The sequence below is a fragment of the Triturus cristatus genome, chromosome 2_1 (genome assembly GCF_964204655.1).
Source record: "Triturus cristatus chromosome 2_1, aTriCri1.1, whole genome shotgun sequence".
Classification (NCBI taxonomy): domain Eukaryota; kingdom Metazoa; phylum Chordata; class Amphibia; order Caudata; family Salamandridae; genus Triturus; species Triturus cristatus.
Window position 1 is genome coordinate 345,723,494 of NC_140581.1, and position 17,918 is coordinate 345,741,411.

The 17,918-nt window shown below is 44.6% G+C and overlaps 1 protein-coding gene across 2 annotated transcripts in view; it reads left to right on the forward strand.

Moving 5' to 3' along the window:
* The window catches only part of ITGA1 (integrin subunit alpha 1), an 880,323-nt gene that overhangs the window by 706,047 nt on the left and 156,358 nt on the right, over nucleotides 1–17,918 (forward strand). For both annotated transcript variants that reach the window (XM_085631246.1, XM_085631248.1), the window contains exons 18-19: nucleotides 3,961–4,071; nucleotides 15,862–15,947. In XM_085631246.1, the coding sequence (XP_085487372.1) occupies nucleotides 3,961–4,071; nucleotides 15,862–15,947 (197 nt within the window). The remainder of the gene's footprint in view (nucleotides 1–3,960; nucleotides 4,072–15,861; nucleotides 15,948–17,918) is intronic.

Here is a 17,918-nt window from a genome sequence, read left to right on the forward strand (position 1 = left end):
CTTATACCATCTGGATGAACCCGAATAACCATATTATGTTTATGCAAGCTAATTGCACTAATTTTTGCTTTAGGAGTTCGGGAGGGACATCTTTAAGGCTGACTTTTTTACTCCAGACCATTTCTTGTCTTGTACGGTGCAGATTTGTAGAATCTGCCAGTATTTAGTTTATGGCAACTATGAGTGCAGCTTGAATAGCAATCATTGGCATAGCCAGTAGGTCACGCCTTTGGAACCTTATAAGTGTTTAGCCATGCAGCACATTATCCTGGGTGCTCTGCCACCAGAGATTGAAGAGCTATACAATTACTATACACTGGGTCATGCAGTGTGATTCCGGAATTTATGCTTGCCTCGGAAAACGTTTATGGACACATTCCAAGGCCTGTAAAATGCACACACAGAAATACAAGTGCTTCGATGCAAGACAACAGCACTATAGCATTCTGTGTGCTAGTGAATCACTAGAGTATTGAGCAGCCGTTGGAAAAAAGTAGTGAAGTATTTTCCAATGGCGGAGACATTACTTCCCTCCTCCCCCAGGCCGCTATTCGCCAGGCACCCGTTTCCAGAGTTTTCCATTAAAAACACTGCTCACATCATCCAATTACCAGCAAGCTCCTGGACCCGACCTCTGTCCCAGCTCCCTGAGTATAGTAGTACTGACATAGCAACAACAACATAATGCTCCCATTTGTCAGATAGAGGGGAAATAATAAATAAACAGGGATGACATCAGCATCACCTAAACACCGCACAACAAAAAAATAAAAATAATAACCTGACCTTGTGTAATGTAATTGCCACTTTTGTAAAGCGTTCCAATACCTTTGGGTCATTTGAGTTTTTGCACTATAACAATACCCCCAAAAATGTATCTGACATTGTGTAATGTAATTAGCACACATGTAAAGCACTCCTACACCTTGGGGTCCCTCAATTTCATATTATGTAAACAAGCGTCAGAGAAAATGTGACAGGAGTTGCCCAAGCTTTACCCTTAACTGTGCTGCAAGGTTGGGCTGCTGAAGATCCAGTGACCAAGGCTCGCTAAAGCAACAAACAGCATCGTGGGATGGGTGTGGGAGATATCCTTGCGCTTTGAAGTCAGAGAAAATTAGAGAGGTGATTCAGAAAACAGTGTCTGAAGTAACTGAAATTTCATCTTGGTTTTTGAATGGTACAGGGGAGATTAAGTGATGTGAGCCGAAGCTGAACCACCGAAGGCGGGCAAACAGTGACTAGAGTAGGAATCAACGAAAAAATAGTCCCCCAAATGAACACAGAAGTGTAATGTTAACAGTAATTGTGTGGTGCGCTGTGGGAGGCAACCAAACACAAAAAGGAGGGACAAAAAGGAAGAATGAACCACTAGCAAGCAAGAATTGTGGAACGACAATCGAGGGGGACAAATGAAAAGGTAATGGGCCAGTCGTAAACCCACAGAGTGAATATATAGTGTTTCAAATAGTCAGCACATGCGCTGCCTGGGCTCGACCTAAAAAGCAGAAACAATGAGAGTGAAACAGGTGCACATTGACTTTGCTTGGATTATTCTGACATTTTCGTCCAAAAAGATACAGACATCAATACTCTGTAAATACAATTTGTGCTGCACCATTTTTGCACCCGATTTTGCACATAACTCAAAAGCCCTGATCGCAAATGGGACTTAATATTCCAAACTGTGCCTAAACCCTCATTTGTGCAAGAATCAGAATTATAATTTGAATGGCGAACACCACACAAACCGAATTTAGGGCCACGTGGACACACATTTTGTTTCAATCGCAAACGACCTGATTCACAGAATCGGTCAGTTTGTGACCTTAAAAATGCATTTTCCCAAGTACCAAACCTATTATCAAATCGCAAATTGGGTCAGTGATTCGGTATTAGTAAAGGGCATGTTAAGGACATCCCTTCCTAATAGTGACTCACAGTGCTATGTACGAATGTTTTGCGACTGAAATGCTGTTGCAAAACATTCACATTTTACTGCCTACTTCCAAGTAGGTGGTAACACATTTACAAACAGGAAGTGGCCCCAGGGCACCCATTCCCCTTTGTGAAAGCATGTGAAAATGGTTTTTCAGAGCTGGCAGTGATCCACGGAACACTGCCTATTCTTAAAAAATTTAACTGAAACGTTTAATTTTTCTTCTTGAAATGCATCCTGTTTTCCTTTGAGGAAATGGGCTGCATTTAAAGATAAAAATGTTGCTTTATTTAAAAGGAGACACAGACATGGTGGTCTGCTGTTCCCAGCAGGCCACCATCCATGTGTTTTTAGTGATTCCGAATGGGTCACAAATTGCGACCTACCTCACGAATATTAATGATGTAGGTCAATTGCACCCCACGAGGAATCGCTAAATGTGTCAAAGACACATTAGTACATAGGTGTTTGGGATTTCCTAATAGAGAATTGCAAAAATTCGCTTTTAGGAAATCGCAAAATGAGACCTACGTACATGTGGCCCCTAGTTAGGACAAACTGCCGACCTTTACAGGAGTAAAATGGCTGCTAATTCTGGAATTTGCTGCAGGATGCACCAATCCCACAAGTAATTCACAAATTCCCACAGGAACATCTGGAGTTGGAGATATATTTACCAAACATGGCAAATACCTCTTGTCTCGGTTGCTAGTATTTACTGAGACTGCTCTTAATCTGGACCTCAATGATTAATTTAAAATAGTTTACTATGCAGTTGAACTTTCTCTTCCTTTACCAAAGTTTGCGCCACCACTAATGCAAAGCAACAGCAATTAGCACTGAACATGTGGGCCTCTCCAGTGGAAACTAAGGGGCAGATTTATAATGGACTTGCGCCACTTTTACGCCGCCGTTGCGTCACTTTTGTGACGCAGCGGCGGCGTAAGCCCTGCGCCATGTTGCGCCCCATTTACATCGTGACGCATCTATGGAGATGCGTCACGGTGTAAAGCCCTGCGCCACATGAAACCTGCGTGAGGTTTCATGTGGGCGTTTCAACTCAGGGGGGGCGTTCCTTCGCAGGAACGCCCCTGAAAAGTGACTCAGGGAAATCTGTAAGATTTCACTGAGTCACTTTCCCAACGCTGATGCGTCAAAACCCTGCGCCTGCTTGAAGCAGGCGTAAGGCTTGACACACCATGTTATGGATAGGAAAGGTTGGAACAGTGCTGGAGATGCGTCGCACTTGCGACGCAACTTCAGCACTGCGCCAACCTTACTCCGGCAGATGCGTCACGTATCTGCTTGTCCTTGCGCCACGATGCACCGCATTGTAAATGCGGCGCATCTGCGGTGGCGCAAGGGCAAATTTGTGTGACGCATCTTCCCTGGCGCATCCATGCTGATTTGCAGGGATGCGCCAGGGAACATAAATCTGCCCCCAGGTACATAGGAGCTTATCTACAAGCCCCTTGTGCCACCCGCACGCCACTTTTTCCAAGTTAAAAATAACGCAAGAGTGACGCAAGGGGCTTGTAGATAAGCACCCGCTATCTTTTGTGTGGTATTGTGTCACATGAACACCAGAGCAAAAAGCAAACGTGTGTCCAAAAACCTACAGATTTAAAACTTTATCATATTATTATGCTCTTATGAGATCTATTTACCAGCACTATCTCAAAATAAACTAATAGCCTAACATTTTCAGTTCATATAATTACGGTTTCCACCTGCGACAATATTGTTATATTCTAGTTGCTGTAACCTTATTTTAATTACGTTACTGTAACTGTGCAAGTTTTTGTTGTCCTATCTAATTGCTATTTGTTTACACTGTGGCTGTTTAACAGTGTTGCTGAAAAGTGCTTGAATGCATGAATGTAATAGTTAAAGCTATATAAACCTTTAATATAAATGAATGAATGCATGAATTAAGTATTTAGATATTAGCAAACGTGTTATAAGTAACACCAAATTTATTGGTGATTAAAAAAAAAATCACACTTTTTATCTGCTTCTAGGAAAAGCCTGATTTCCTGGATTCTGTCAAGGTTTCACTGGAATTTAATTTTTCTGATCCAGAGAAGGGACCCGTTCTTGATAGTGATATCCCGAACTCTATTCATGAATATGTAAGTGACCTAACTTTTTTTCATAATCTGTGAAGTTCTGATTTCTGCAGATTGCCATTTTTGCACCGATACAAAGATAGACAGTAGTGCAATGTCTGTGCTGCTTGCCCGCGGGCATTGTAGATTGTTATAAAGTAAATAGTATTTTAATGCACCAGAGGTTGGATCATTCTCAAGTGCACCGACTGAGCTCAGAGCCGAGAGCCTGTATTTTGTGTCTAATCCTTCTAAAGTCAAACATAGGAGCACAGGCCGGTTTGTGAATGAGGACGATAGTAGTGACTGGCGTGGTATTTGTTTGCACTTCTATAGTCTGTGTGGGATCAAACATGAATCCGGGATTCCTCACTCACTGTCCCTTCTCAGTAAGCACAGGTCAGAGCCCAAATGCATGCACAAGTTATGGGCACTGTGGCTGAGCCAGCCGGATACCATGCAGACTGTATTCTGCCTAAATACTGTTGTCCTTGCCAATCTCATCATCCATTTATCCTTCCTGTAGCAGAAAGTTAACACTGACAAAGGTGAAAAACCCTTTTTTATTTCTACGAAGGATGTTCTTGAGAGCAGCATGGAGACTAATGCTTGGGGACCCATCACATTTCCTTGGGTCTCTCATGACCGTGAAAGGGTCTGCAGCAAACTGAAGTTCAGGCCTGGGCAGCCTTTGTACCCGTGAGCTGTCACACATCAGCAAATAGGACAGACAGATATGCGCATTAAATTCACTTAATTTAATTGCATGCAGGCATGTTTGTGGTGAAAATATATTGACATTGGAGCGAGATATCAAGGCACCGGAAGAACTATAGGTATAACAGGATTGGACAGCTTTTTCAATCATGTTTTTGCATTTTAATTGGAATGCAGCTTATCTATTCATGCATGGGTAGTATTGCATAATATGCCATCGCCCACCCAAAGCAATTAACTGGAAGATCTCTTTTCTGTTGGCACTGACGGACTGAGGAGGGACCCCAGGAAGGAGTGAGCCATGGGACCTTTGATAGAACAGCTACTCATAACACATCTGTTGTATAAGGAACTTAAAGTGGCACTATCCTTGTTCTCAGTGGCGGCTGGAAATCCAAAAATATGGGGGGATGTCTTGCGCCAAAACAAACTACAGTAATGCTCCACCCGGTGCGGCATGCCAGGCGATGGAGCTGTGAAGTCCACGAGCAGGAAAGGGAAGGACTTCCCTTCCTGCCCAGTGGAATGCGACTCTTGACTGATCCTGGAGCTGTTCTCAGTATAAGGGTTTAGGGGTTCCTTATTATACTTACCAGGCATCTGCGTGGTAAAGGTTGCATGTAAAAAGCATGTGTGGTAAAGGCTTGCGTTGTAACACCATACATTTCCTGAAACAGAGTCTGCACCATGTAACCTTACAAAACCACCTTTAACAGTGGGGGAGTTGGGAGTGAAGTTAACATCCATTCTGCCTCTCTTTGCCCAAGGACTTGTAAAAGTCCAGTGCACACTCATGATTATTTTATTACAAAAGGAAGGAGGGTTAATCTCTTTCCCTGTCATACTCCTATCCCACTGGTGGTATCCTCTGATGATCACTTCAAGGGAGAGATGCTCCCAAGCGAATAGATTTCAGAATGTGTTTGTTTTTAAAGACAATCAGACAACTGCCCCTTCATCCTTTTATTCTGTGGGGTTTTTATGGAGGTTTATCCCAAATTTGCCCCAGAGTCCTTAAAACTTCTCTAGCTGCAAAGTGGTATATGTATAATAACAAATAAACAAACAAGCGAGAAATGGCCCACTGACAAAATAGCCGTGCTACCTATTCTTCAGCCACCTGCCCAATTCCTGTTTACCAGTAGGAGGCAAATTAGCCAATTAAATCATCTGGGTGTCACCTCCAACTTTCAGAGTACCTTTTCTCCTGAGGGGAAGGGGGTTGTCACACCTACTAGGCAACAGGGATTTCTTTTAACTTGAAAAATGGAATGCCAGAGAAGGGGCACTCCCAGGCCTGTGCCTGTTTTATACTGGTTCCTCACACCTATATCCTATGCCAGGGCAATTAAAGAGGCTTCCTGCTTGATCAGCAATGTAAATATTGGTGAATCCACAGAAGACAAAAAGTATATTTTTCTAACAGAAGCTAAACAAGGGGTGTTGTTGCCCCTGGGCCAAGGACCAAACCCAACTCATCTACAAACACTCTTTCTATTCCCAAGGGGTTGCACATTATGCAAGATTCAAAATGCATCATGTGATCAGACCTTGAGTAGGTGAAACAACATACCCACCAAGTGCTTTATTTAAACAATGGTGGAGTAAATGTAAAGTGGCATCATCGTCACCTATGTAAAATGCCTGTAAGATTTACCAGCTGCTCTGTCATCTCAGGAAAAATGGCAACTAGCCCTCTAGATTAACCTAAGAGAAAAGAATGAATCAAGGTGGGGCGGCTCTTTATAGAACAATCCTTATAGGAATAGGACTAAGAAGACAAGAGTAATGTAGTGAACGACTTCTTTGAAGTTTTCCTTGGGATCGTACTATGCCCACATCCAACCATCCCCTCCTCTGAGGCTCCCACATATCAGGATGAAATGACAACTATTGAAAGCTCTCTCATACCAGATGGGAGGATTAGAAGTAATGCATCTTTAGGTGGTGGGGCGGGGGTAAGTCGACAGACTACGGGGAAGGTAAAATTAAATTTAAAAAAATAAAACCACTTACCTTGCGCTCGCCGTATCGCAGACTCTTACTTGAGTCGGCCGCCACTGTCTGTAGGTTTGTTTGAGTGGGATAAAGTACATGCAAATTTAAGGGGATGACTGAAGGGTATTAGAACAGGTCTCCAGTGAGTTAGGTGCTGGCAGCCACGCTGTGCCATTGATACATATTGTTTTTCATACATGCATACATTCATGTGGGCATTGTGTTACGGAATAAAGGGAATTGTTGATTGATTGGAAATCAACTTCTACGCTCCCAAACGCCACCTCCGATCAGCCAACCACGCCCTCGCCGCCGTCCCCCGCATCCGCAGAGCAACTACAGGAGGAAGGTCCTTCTCCTACCTGGCCGCCAAGACCTGGAACTCCCTCCCGTCCGACCTGCGCCTGACCCAAGACCACCTCTCCTTCAGGAAGAAGCTGAAGACCTGGCTGTTCGAGCAGTAGCGGCACCCCCCCCCCCCCCAGCGCCTTGAGACCCTACGGGTATGTAGCGCGCTTTACAAGTGTCACTGATTGATTGATTGATAGCCATGATCAATGTTTAGTTTCGAAAACCAAAATATCCACGTTAATTCTGCATCGAGTTACTTCACTAACACAGAACATCACTAACGCAGAACAACCAGTGATAGCAGCTCGGTTAAGATGACTTCACCTTTCAAGATTTTGATTCTCTTTCGTTCTTGTAAATAAATTAATTAATAAACAGTGAGTTCATTGGTGTTGTGTTTTGCTGTTTTCCCTGTGATTTGGGCACCGTGTAACGACTGTATCAATTAATATCTCAGACACGTCATCTTCAGCATTCAGGTTCACCTTTGTAACATTTTCTTTGTGTCAAGATATGTAATTCATGTAGTCTGAAATCCTTATGCAATGTAACTGGTTGCATTGAAAAACGCACTGACACCTTTAGGTAAAGTCTGCGCTATATAAAAATGCATCAAGCAAAAAGTCAAGGGGCAGATTTATGTTTCCTAGCGCATCCCTGCAAATCAGCAGGGATGCGCCAGGAAACATGCGTCACGCAAGTTTACCCTTGTGCCACCACAGATGCGCCGCATTTACAATGCAGCGCATCATGGCGCAAGGATAAACAGATGCGTGACGCATCTGATGGCATAAGGGCGGCGCATTGCTGGAGTCGTGTCGCAAGCACGACGCAACTCCAGCAATGCTCAGGGGCTGCCCATACCGAACATGCTGCGTCATGCCTTACGTCTGCTTCAAGCAGGCGCAGGGTTTTGACGCAGCAGCGTCGGAAAAGTGACTCAGTAAAATCTTGTAGATTTCACTGCGTCACTTTTCCGAGGCTTTTTCCGACGGAACGCCCACCCTGCATACATTAAACCTGACGCAGGTTTAATGTAGCGCAGGGCTTTACAACGTGACGCATCTCCACAGAAGTGACGTAACGGCGGCGTAAATGTCTCGCAAGGGGCTTTTAAATCTGCCCCCAAGTCTTTAGGCTTTAGAAATCTTGCTTCCACCCATGGGGATATTGAAGCTTGAAAGATATATCATGACTGGAAGCTGAAAGTTAAACATTATTCTCTGCCTATCGCCTGTCAACGTGCTAAACTACCTGTGAAACTAACATTTTGTCTCCTAGTTATGCTGTAGTTATTTCAACATAGATTCATAGAAAACCGTATGTAAATAAAATTATGTTGGGCAGGAAAAGCATATTTGCCCCGGTAAACCCTAAAGGTGATGGGATAAGCCATGGCTCAGGAAGCCTGCAATATGCTGACTGGCAATTATGACAAAAAGAGCTAATGAAAAGGCCTGCAGAGTGCGAGGACGATGATACTGTTTTCCAAATGTATTTTCCGAGTAAAATGCACAATTGAAACTGATTATTTTATGACTACACAATGTAATGGATTTTTATAACATGATACACACTGAATATATTTACAATATACGAAGGGGCAGATTTACAAGCCCCTTGCGACACATTTACGCCGCCGTTGTGTCACTTCTGTGAAGCAGCAGCGGCGTAAACCATGCGCCACATTGCGCCTTATTTACAATGTGACGCATCTAGGGAGATGCGTCATGTTGTAAAGCCCTGCGCCACATGAAACCTGCGTTAGGTTTCATGTGGGCGTTCTGTCGTAGGGTGGGCGTTCTGTCACAGGAACGCCTCGTAAAAGTGACGCAGTGAAATCTACAAGATTTCACGGAGTCACTTTTCGAAGGCCACTGCGACAAAACCTTACGCCTGCTTAAAGCAGTTGTAAGGAGTGGCGCACCACATTAGGGATGGCTGGCCCCTGTGCATTGCTGGAGTTGCGTCGCGCTTGCGACGCGACTCCAGCAATGCGCCGCCCTTACGCCACAAGATGCGACATGCATCTGCCTATCTTTGTGCCACGGTGCGCCGCATTGTAAATGCAACACATCCATGGTGGCGCAAGGGGAGACTTGCGTGTCATATCTGTTCTGGCACATCCCTGCTAATTTGCAGAGATGCGCCAGACATTGTAAATATGCCCCGAAATATTTTGCAGTTTAGAACAGCACATGCCACTAGCGACTGACAATCATAGCAACTCTTTTTTACCTCTTGTAAAATATAGGCAAAGCAAAGCATAACTTATAGGCACGTTATCCGGGCAAAACGTTTCCAGTCCTAGGCAAAACAAGACTACAACTCCCAGAACACAGTAGGTTTAATGTGAACCCAGGACTGAAAGTTCTGATGAACCGAGGAAGTGACAGCCCTACGCACTTGTCCAGGTTAAACATGTGCACTATTTCCAGGTCCTTAAAGGCTGTCCACGATTCCAAATCTGTTTGGGTTGGCTCTGCTGGTCATCACTTTGGTCAACACTATAAGTGCATCTGGAATTCTGAGCCAGTTATTTTACACCCAGAACTACGAATACGAACTGCACTGATATCAGTGGGCGCCTGGCTACCCTCTCATGTGATTAGTGCGCTTTACGAGCCAATATAACATAACATTCCTCATTTTAGGGCAGTTTACCATCTGGACATTTCAGATGCTTTCTGCTGCTGATATGTTCTGGGTAAATATACAGCTGATGTCCTTTTACTGAACAGCACGGAATCCCAATTTGTCAGAAAAAATAAGGGGCATATTTACAAGCCCTTAAGCAGCACACATAGAAGTTTCAAAATGCCATTCAAAATCGTTTATGTGCAGGAAGAGATACAACGCCGTGCTCCGTCAATTCCTTGTAAATATGCCTCTAAGTTTTGGGGGAAGCGGAAATTCCAAACACCTTGTAATGAGAGAGGGCCCAAAGGTTTTCACCATTTTGCTTTGAACAGGTGTTGTGGTATTTAAAGATGGCTCAAGTTACACTCACATATCAATTTATTCAATGTGAATGCTCTTACAAAATATCACCTATTATTCGAATTACTATATTTATGTAGTTGTCACGAAGGTGACTACTCTTCCTTTCTTCTGCCATCTCTTTTGACTTTTTCCAATGTTTTGGGACATAGCGGTATATTCCAATTAATGCGGCAAATTTACAAGAAATTGCTGTATGGCAGTGCCGCCATGCTTTTTGCTGCACTGCCCTATGCCAATTCATAAGGACAGGAATGCATTGTATTCATATGATACAGTGTATTCTTGTCCTTACAGCCAGCGCAGGTGCACATTTTGCAACTGTGCACCAAAGCAGGCAACCTTGCAACATGGTGCAAGAGTGCCAATGTTGTTGGCAGGATGGTTTTTGTGCAGGAAGAGACACTTTCCTGCACAAAAACAGTCCTAAGAGGCAGTTTCCTCTTTCTACAGACTTTATTGTTCAGGGAGCTAATTAATTAATTAATTGGATGAAAGCAAAAATATTTTTCTGTCTCAAAAATTACAATTTGGCATAGTAGTACCAGGAACTAGAGGGAACTAATGTGGGTGCAGATATAGTCCTCGTGAACAAGTCAAATGCCATCAATGACAGTGAAGTTAGGCAATGGCTGAACTGAGCTGGCTCATTGCCTGATGCTGTATGCACTAGTGCAGTGGTCTTCAAATTTTTTATTGCTGTGCCCTCCTCTTCACGTTTTGCTATCCCTTCTAGAAAATGCAATCAGATAATTGATTGCCAAACATACTATTCTGGTCAACCAGGCCTTATAAAGTGTGTTAGAATTCACAGCATGATTATAAGAAATGGGGGGGGGGAGAGGTTTGAGGAATATTTGGAGTCCCTTCCTTTTTGACCCATGTGACAAACAATGTTACCGATGGCCCATTACAGAGTAGCTTACTGCCACTCATGTTTCTCACTTAAAACAAAGCACTGTTGTCAGCAAGATGCTGTTTTTGGTCACAGCCTGGCCCCCCAGTTTGAAGAACTCTGCTCTAGTGGGTAGAAGAAAAATATGAATGGCACAACAACAGAGCAATGGATGTAGAGTGCTGGCTGAAAGCCCCTAAAGTAGTATACTATATATATATAATTTTTGTAAAATAATAAGCACTTGGCTAACACTTAAAAAGGGGTGAATGAGGTTACAATGCATGACTTTACTGTGCTTGCCATTACCAATCAGCCTTTACCAAGGATGACTTTACTGTGCAGATGCCTTTACCATGCATGCCCTCCTCATGCCTTTACCATGCATGCCCTCCTCATGCAAGGTGAGTATATTTTACCTATGTAAACCCCCATTTTTATTTACTCCTAACCTTTATTCACCACCACCCTCCCCTAAACCATAAAATTACTCTAACCACCACGCACCCCCAATCCCTACAATTACACTTACCACCCCTAAACCCTAAAACTACCCTTACTATCCTTTACCCCTACCCACCCCTAAACTCTAAAACAACCCTTACCACCCTTTACCACTATGCGCCCTAAACCCTAAAATCCCCCTTACCACCCTTTACAACTACACAACCCAAAACCCTAAAAAATCATCCTTAACTTCAAATTTGCTGTACCATTATTTACATATATACCCTACCTTTATTTGTGATATTAGATATACTTACTATTCATAGTAAAGGCAAGCATGCTAACAGCATCTGCAGGTTAAAGGCATGCTTGAAAAGGACTTCATAGTAAGGGCATTACATGGTAAAGGCATCGTTGTGAAGACTGGTTCCCTCCGAAAAGAAGCTAATTTTGTACAACTGCCCGTGAAGGCTGCTTTGCTAAATTGGAGACTAAGGGGCATATTCAAAAGCCAATTTCGCCACGTTAGTGGGCCTTTTTTGCTGATAAAGCGGCAATATTTTTAACGCAATATTCACAAGCTGTCGCTAACAGCCGTTAGCAACAGCTTTTAGGTGAAATGGACCATTTACAACATCGCAACTTCTGTCAGCGATAATTAACGCTAATGATATGTAAGGGAGGCGTTTCCTTGCAAAATCTGACGTTAACCCAAGATTTCCCTATTCAAAAGGGGATTCCTTAATTTAAGATGACCAAAAAAAGTGGCTACACTGCAACTAGAGGCAGTTTTTAAGACCATAAAATATCTGGTCTTAAAATGGAGATAACCATTGGGGCCTCATTTCTGCAGGTTTTGTTGCTGGACCGCATTGCAAGCAATGTTGCTGCGCTGCCCTGTCACATAATTACAGGGCAGGACTGCGCACCATCAACAAGATAGTGCGCATTCTTGTGCACCAGTCATGAAAAGTGTTGCAGCACTGCGACAAGACAGCGTTGAAACACTTCTCACTATGCCCTTCTTGCGACGGCATGGTGCGCTGTACTCACTGAACAGTGCTCCACGACGCAAGTAATTACAGTTACGTCAGGAATCCTGACGTATCTGTCTCTGCTAAAAACACGCATTGCTGCAGTTGTGTCACAATCATGATGCAACTCCAGCAATGCATGGGGCCAGCCTATCCCTGTGGCACTGCGTCACCCTCACGCCTGCCTTCAGGCAGGCGGAAGATACTGATGCAGTGCAGTTCATGAGGGGTGCCCGAATGTTGACGCTGTTGGAGATCCATCGGTGTCGGTTGTGTGCTGCGGTGTCATCGTTTGGAAGCAGTGGCGGAGTGTTGGTGCTGAGAGACTTGACAAGACGTTCAACGGTGGCCTTAATCCAGCTGCGAGGGGTTATGATGGTGGCGTTGGTGTCCTGTGGGCAAGGTGAAGACGTGATGTATCCAATGATTGTTGGTCCAGGAGAGTCCGGTGTTGTTCCTGAAGTTGAAGCTCCCGCTTGCGGCGCTGACATGCTCAATCGTGTGTCCTGCAATGTGGCCTGTTGATGTGAGTTGCTGCTTGCGTCTGATATTGGTGACCTTCTCCCGAAGGCTCTGGTGTCCTGGTCACTGGGGTTGTCCAGGTGGAACTTGAGATCACATAGTAGGATGTCGTCGGTGGATGGGAGATCCTGGGGTACAATGAGGTCAACAATGGTATTTGAGAATGGGGGTCCAATGTCCGGGAGCCCAGCACATGAGTGTGCCGCCGTGGATGTGCTTGGGCTTAGTCCAGATCTTGGAATTCAGGTGGTCCATGGTCACCCTTGGGTCATTAGAGTACATGGTCAGTCAGAGTGTGCCTCTGTAGGTGATGGCAATCCTTGTCCTTGAAGGGCACGCTGCTCCTTGCAGGTGATAATGCAGCTGTCAGTGATGGTGATGGCAATGGCGATGTCAGGTCTGGAGCAGATATTGGTCCTAGCAGGCAATGTGGAGTCCAGGGTTGATGGCGAGGAGGGTGCTGGCGTCATAACGGTGGAGTGTCCAAGACGAAGGCTCCATGGTGGTGAGCGCAGTCCAGGGGCAGATGGACGCAGACGGGCCAGGCTATGGTTTGCCTTTGGCATGGGAGACGTCCGTTACAACGTAGGCAGTACATCATTAACTACACAACTCAAACAACATTGTGAGGTCAGTAATGGGGTAATTTAAATTATTTTGTGTGTGTATGGGTATCGGATGTCGGATTTGAAATTTTGTGTGTGCAATTGGTGTGAAATATAAACTGAGTACCACAAAGATCCTCGCTCAGCCACACGCTCTTCAACATCTACATGGCCCCCCTCGCCACCATAGTCAGACAGCATGGGCTCAGCATAGTATCTTATGCTGACGACACCCAGCTCATCCTCTCTCACGGAGAACCCAGAATACACCAGACTCGCAGCATGGATGAACGACAGCTGCCTAAAACTGAACTGCTTTGTGCCAGTTTTAGTGACAGTGCACTGGCACCGTGCATCGTTAAATATGACCCAAAAAGTAGACCACTCCCATGGTTTTTCTCTCCAAACCCTATCTTATTGTTACAGCTTTGTGTGAAAAATAATGCCTCCTTGAAACAGACACTGTGTAGGAGAAAGCTCTTAATTTCTGCTAGCTTTGCAGCCGTAGAAAAATAGCACTTTTGATAAGCACTTCTCAGCAGAGTGCTGCTCAGACTTCTCGAGGCCAATCAAGATCAAGCTCCAGCCGGCACCTGAAGAGCGATACCTCGGGCTGAGCCTGTCCCACCTCAGCGGTACCTCGGGCTGAGCCTGTACCACCTCAGCGATACTTCGGACTGAGATTGTACGGGCTGACCCTTGAACCATACCTCGGACTGAGCCTGTATGGCTGGGCCTGAGCCCACATCAGCAGAACCATCGCCCAGCCAGAGACTTTCAGAGCAGACTGATTGTCCTAGGGAACTTGTCCTAACAGGGTCTTACAGGCTGCACCTGTACCGGCAACGGGATCACAGGCTCAACGTCTACCGGCAGGGAGATCACAGGCTCAGCTTCACCAGCAGGGAGATCACAGGCTCAGCTTCACCAGCAGGGAGATCACAGGCTCAGTGTCTACCAGCTGTGAAATCAACAGGCGTAGATTGTACTTGGAGTGACAGCACAGAATGGCCTCGCATTAACAGTGCGATCACAGGGTGAGTTCGCAGCACTACAATTGTAGTTCAGACTAAACCTGTTTAAGCAGAACCATTCCTCCCTCACCTTCAGAGGTCGAAGACTGAAGCAGCAGTGATATTCCAGGATCAGTCTAGATTGAAAGCGATATCTGAACCTGAGCCAATACACTTGTACCCCAGACAGAGGCAGTTATTGCCCTCAGTCAGCACATGGCGCGATTGTATCTCTGCCCGAGCCTGTACCAAATATGATCCCATATTGAGACTATTATGCATAGCCATCGCCTGAGCGTGCACTAGGCCTGATAGCTCATTCTGTGGCCGTTCCAGCAGAGCTGCAGTTCGGATCAGTCCCACCTGTGAGACGTCACACGCTAGCATAGCGATTATAATCAGGGTAGGCGACGTTAACTTTTCAGCCGTAAACTGACGTTGGCGATAGTTATCGCTCGTCATTGTGAACATCCCCCTAAGTCTCACTCTTGCATCGCCTCACAGGCTCCACATGGGACCTATGAGAAGAGCACAGGGAGCCACCACGCAAGGAGGGTGTCTGGTTTACCTCAGTAGCTTCATTTTGCTGGTGTTGCCATGCGCCATCTCGTCTCTTTAGGTGGAGCACCATGGCAGAGGTCTTGATTATGAATTCCTGTTCTGGACATTTCACTTTTCTTGCAGACATATTTTTGCTCCCTCTGTCATTATTGGTCCCTCTTTGGCTTGGGTTTCAAATGTATATAATTTAGTGGCTTTGCTTGTGTGCTGTAGGTGATGTTACATAATTATCACATTTTTCTTTCCTATACGGGACGTGTAGCTACATTGTTTGTTTTCCTTGAATCATACTAAAGGACTTTATTTGGATATTTCCTGTACATAAATTTCCAACCTCTCCCAAAATGGCAATGGCCCATTTGTGAAAATGGGCATCTATGTGTGCAGGTAGGAGAAGGCTCACCTCTTTCAGCTGCACCTGAACTGGCATGTGTTCTGTGTATTTGCCTTCCTTCAACTTTCTGTCCCATATTTATCAGGAAATGCAGTTTCTTTTTTTCTGCCTACATAGGTCTAATCAGAATTCTACTTGGACCACGGTGAAAGTTTGCTTTGAAATGAATATTCAGATAATGCACAACTGTATTCACAGTTTGTGAAGTAATGTGTAAATTTGCATGTTCATTTGTCAACATTCTGGAAAGACAAAGTATGTTTTTGTAATCTTTCAGATTCCTTTCACGAAAGATTGCGGAGCCAAGAAGAAATGCATCACTGATTTGGTACTGGAAGCACATACAAGTATTACAGCTAGCAGGTAACATTTCAGTCTACCGTTGGGGACCTTGTAAACAAATACTTATAGCAATTAGGGACATATTTACAATATTTTGGTGCATTCCTGTCCTGCTGCCAGCGCCGCCGCACAAACTGCAGCCAAGCACCAACGCAGGCACCCTTGCAACATAGTGCAAATCTCGGCAGCACCAAAATTAATTCCTTCCCAAAGTGGGCATAACTTGGACAAATGTTTAAATTTCCTCTAGTTTTCATCTCTTTCCATATCTCCTGCAGCACACACAGAATGAGGAAAACACCTCCTTTGATTGCTCTTGTGCAGGAAGGTGTCCCTTCGTGCCCAAAAACAATCATGGCAACAACACTGACACCCTTGTACCATGGAGCAAGGGTGCCTGCCTTGGCTCTCAGCTGCAGTTTGTGTGCCGGTGCTGGCAAAAAGGACACAAATGTGCAGCATCTTGTAGATACAGCACATTCCTCCCCCTTTCATTTGGCGTAGAGCAGGGCAGCTAGAGGCTTGCGGTGCTGTCGTATAAGTAAATATATACTTCATGGGGATGGAAGGCCAAGGTAAATTATAACCCTTGTTTTTCCCTTCTTAACTATTTGATCTACTAAAAGTATCACTTTTTAATTGTACTACATTGTCATTTTTGATGTTAGATTCTTTCATTTTAACAACAGCTTATTTCGAAACCTTTACATACCAAGAGGGCGTAAGAATTGTAGTCTGACAAACTACAAATCCCAAGGCCGCTTTTGCCATCAATTACTTTATTCTGCTGCAGGTTTAATTACTGTGACCAGTAGATACGGTCTCAATAGGGCGACTTACACTAACTCACGCCAATACAACTTGGGTCGCTTCATCTCCAGAGGTCCTGTTTCGGAAAGCCATTGGCTAGTGTAAGTTCACCTTGCATGCAATAACGTTTATGAAGTGATAGTGAGCGTGTGTAAATCCCGCGCCAGTGACGGAGAACTGACACTGCAGAGTAGGGCCATCGCCAATCAAACCGAATCACCTTTTTCCATTTGTTTTTGTCTCTTCCGCTACCCTGGCAGAACTATTTACCTGATTTTGGCCAGTAGAAACCGCGGCAGCTATAAATTGTTACGTAGAATGTGCCCACACTTACTGACCCAACTATTACTGTGCATTGAAATAATGCAATATTGTGATTTTTTTTATTATACTGTATTATATTGTTTCTATGCACATACTGCACAGGTCCTATGTACCCCTTTGGATCCGTATTTTACCTCCCACCCTCATGTGAGCTCCTGACTGCTGTTAGACCGTGATCTTCCCTGCATACCGACAAAGCCTCTTCTCCAGCAGACACTTAGATCCTGGGCACTACGCAGGTGCCAAGAATTTTCCCGCCTTCCTCTATCACCTTTCTTGTTTATTCCCCTATTTCTCTCTATTCCTTCATTCTTTATTCACTTTCTCCCCTTCCATCCCATACTCCGCTCCTTCACTCACTTCGTTTCTAATCCACCCACTCTCCCCTCTAGTCATCTTCCCCTTTCTTCCGCTTATCACTTTTTTTACTTGCTTCATTACTTCCTCTCTCCCCACCTCCTCTCTGCTTCACTTCCCTTGGCGTCCTTCATCTTCTGCCTGCCCTCCTCACCACGGTTCACTCCACTACTTCCCTTATAACATTTGTATTCCTGCAATGTTGTTTTATAGTACACTAGATTTATTGGTCTGCATTGGTACATTGGCACAACACACTCCTCATTCAGTTAAAGGATTCTAAAAAACATATATCCCTAGGTGAATACAGTTTTGACAGTGAGCAATATGCTTCCACATGCTTGGATGGTACATGTTTCAAGTCGACTAGTGAGAAAAATAAGTATTCCCCATTTTCCAGGCACTCCACTGTGTCCCTCCATATCTACCACAAGAACGTATACTTACATGTGTATAGACCCCGCAGTTGGGGTGGATCATCCTGCACGGAAAAAGATAGGC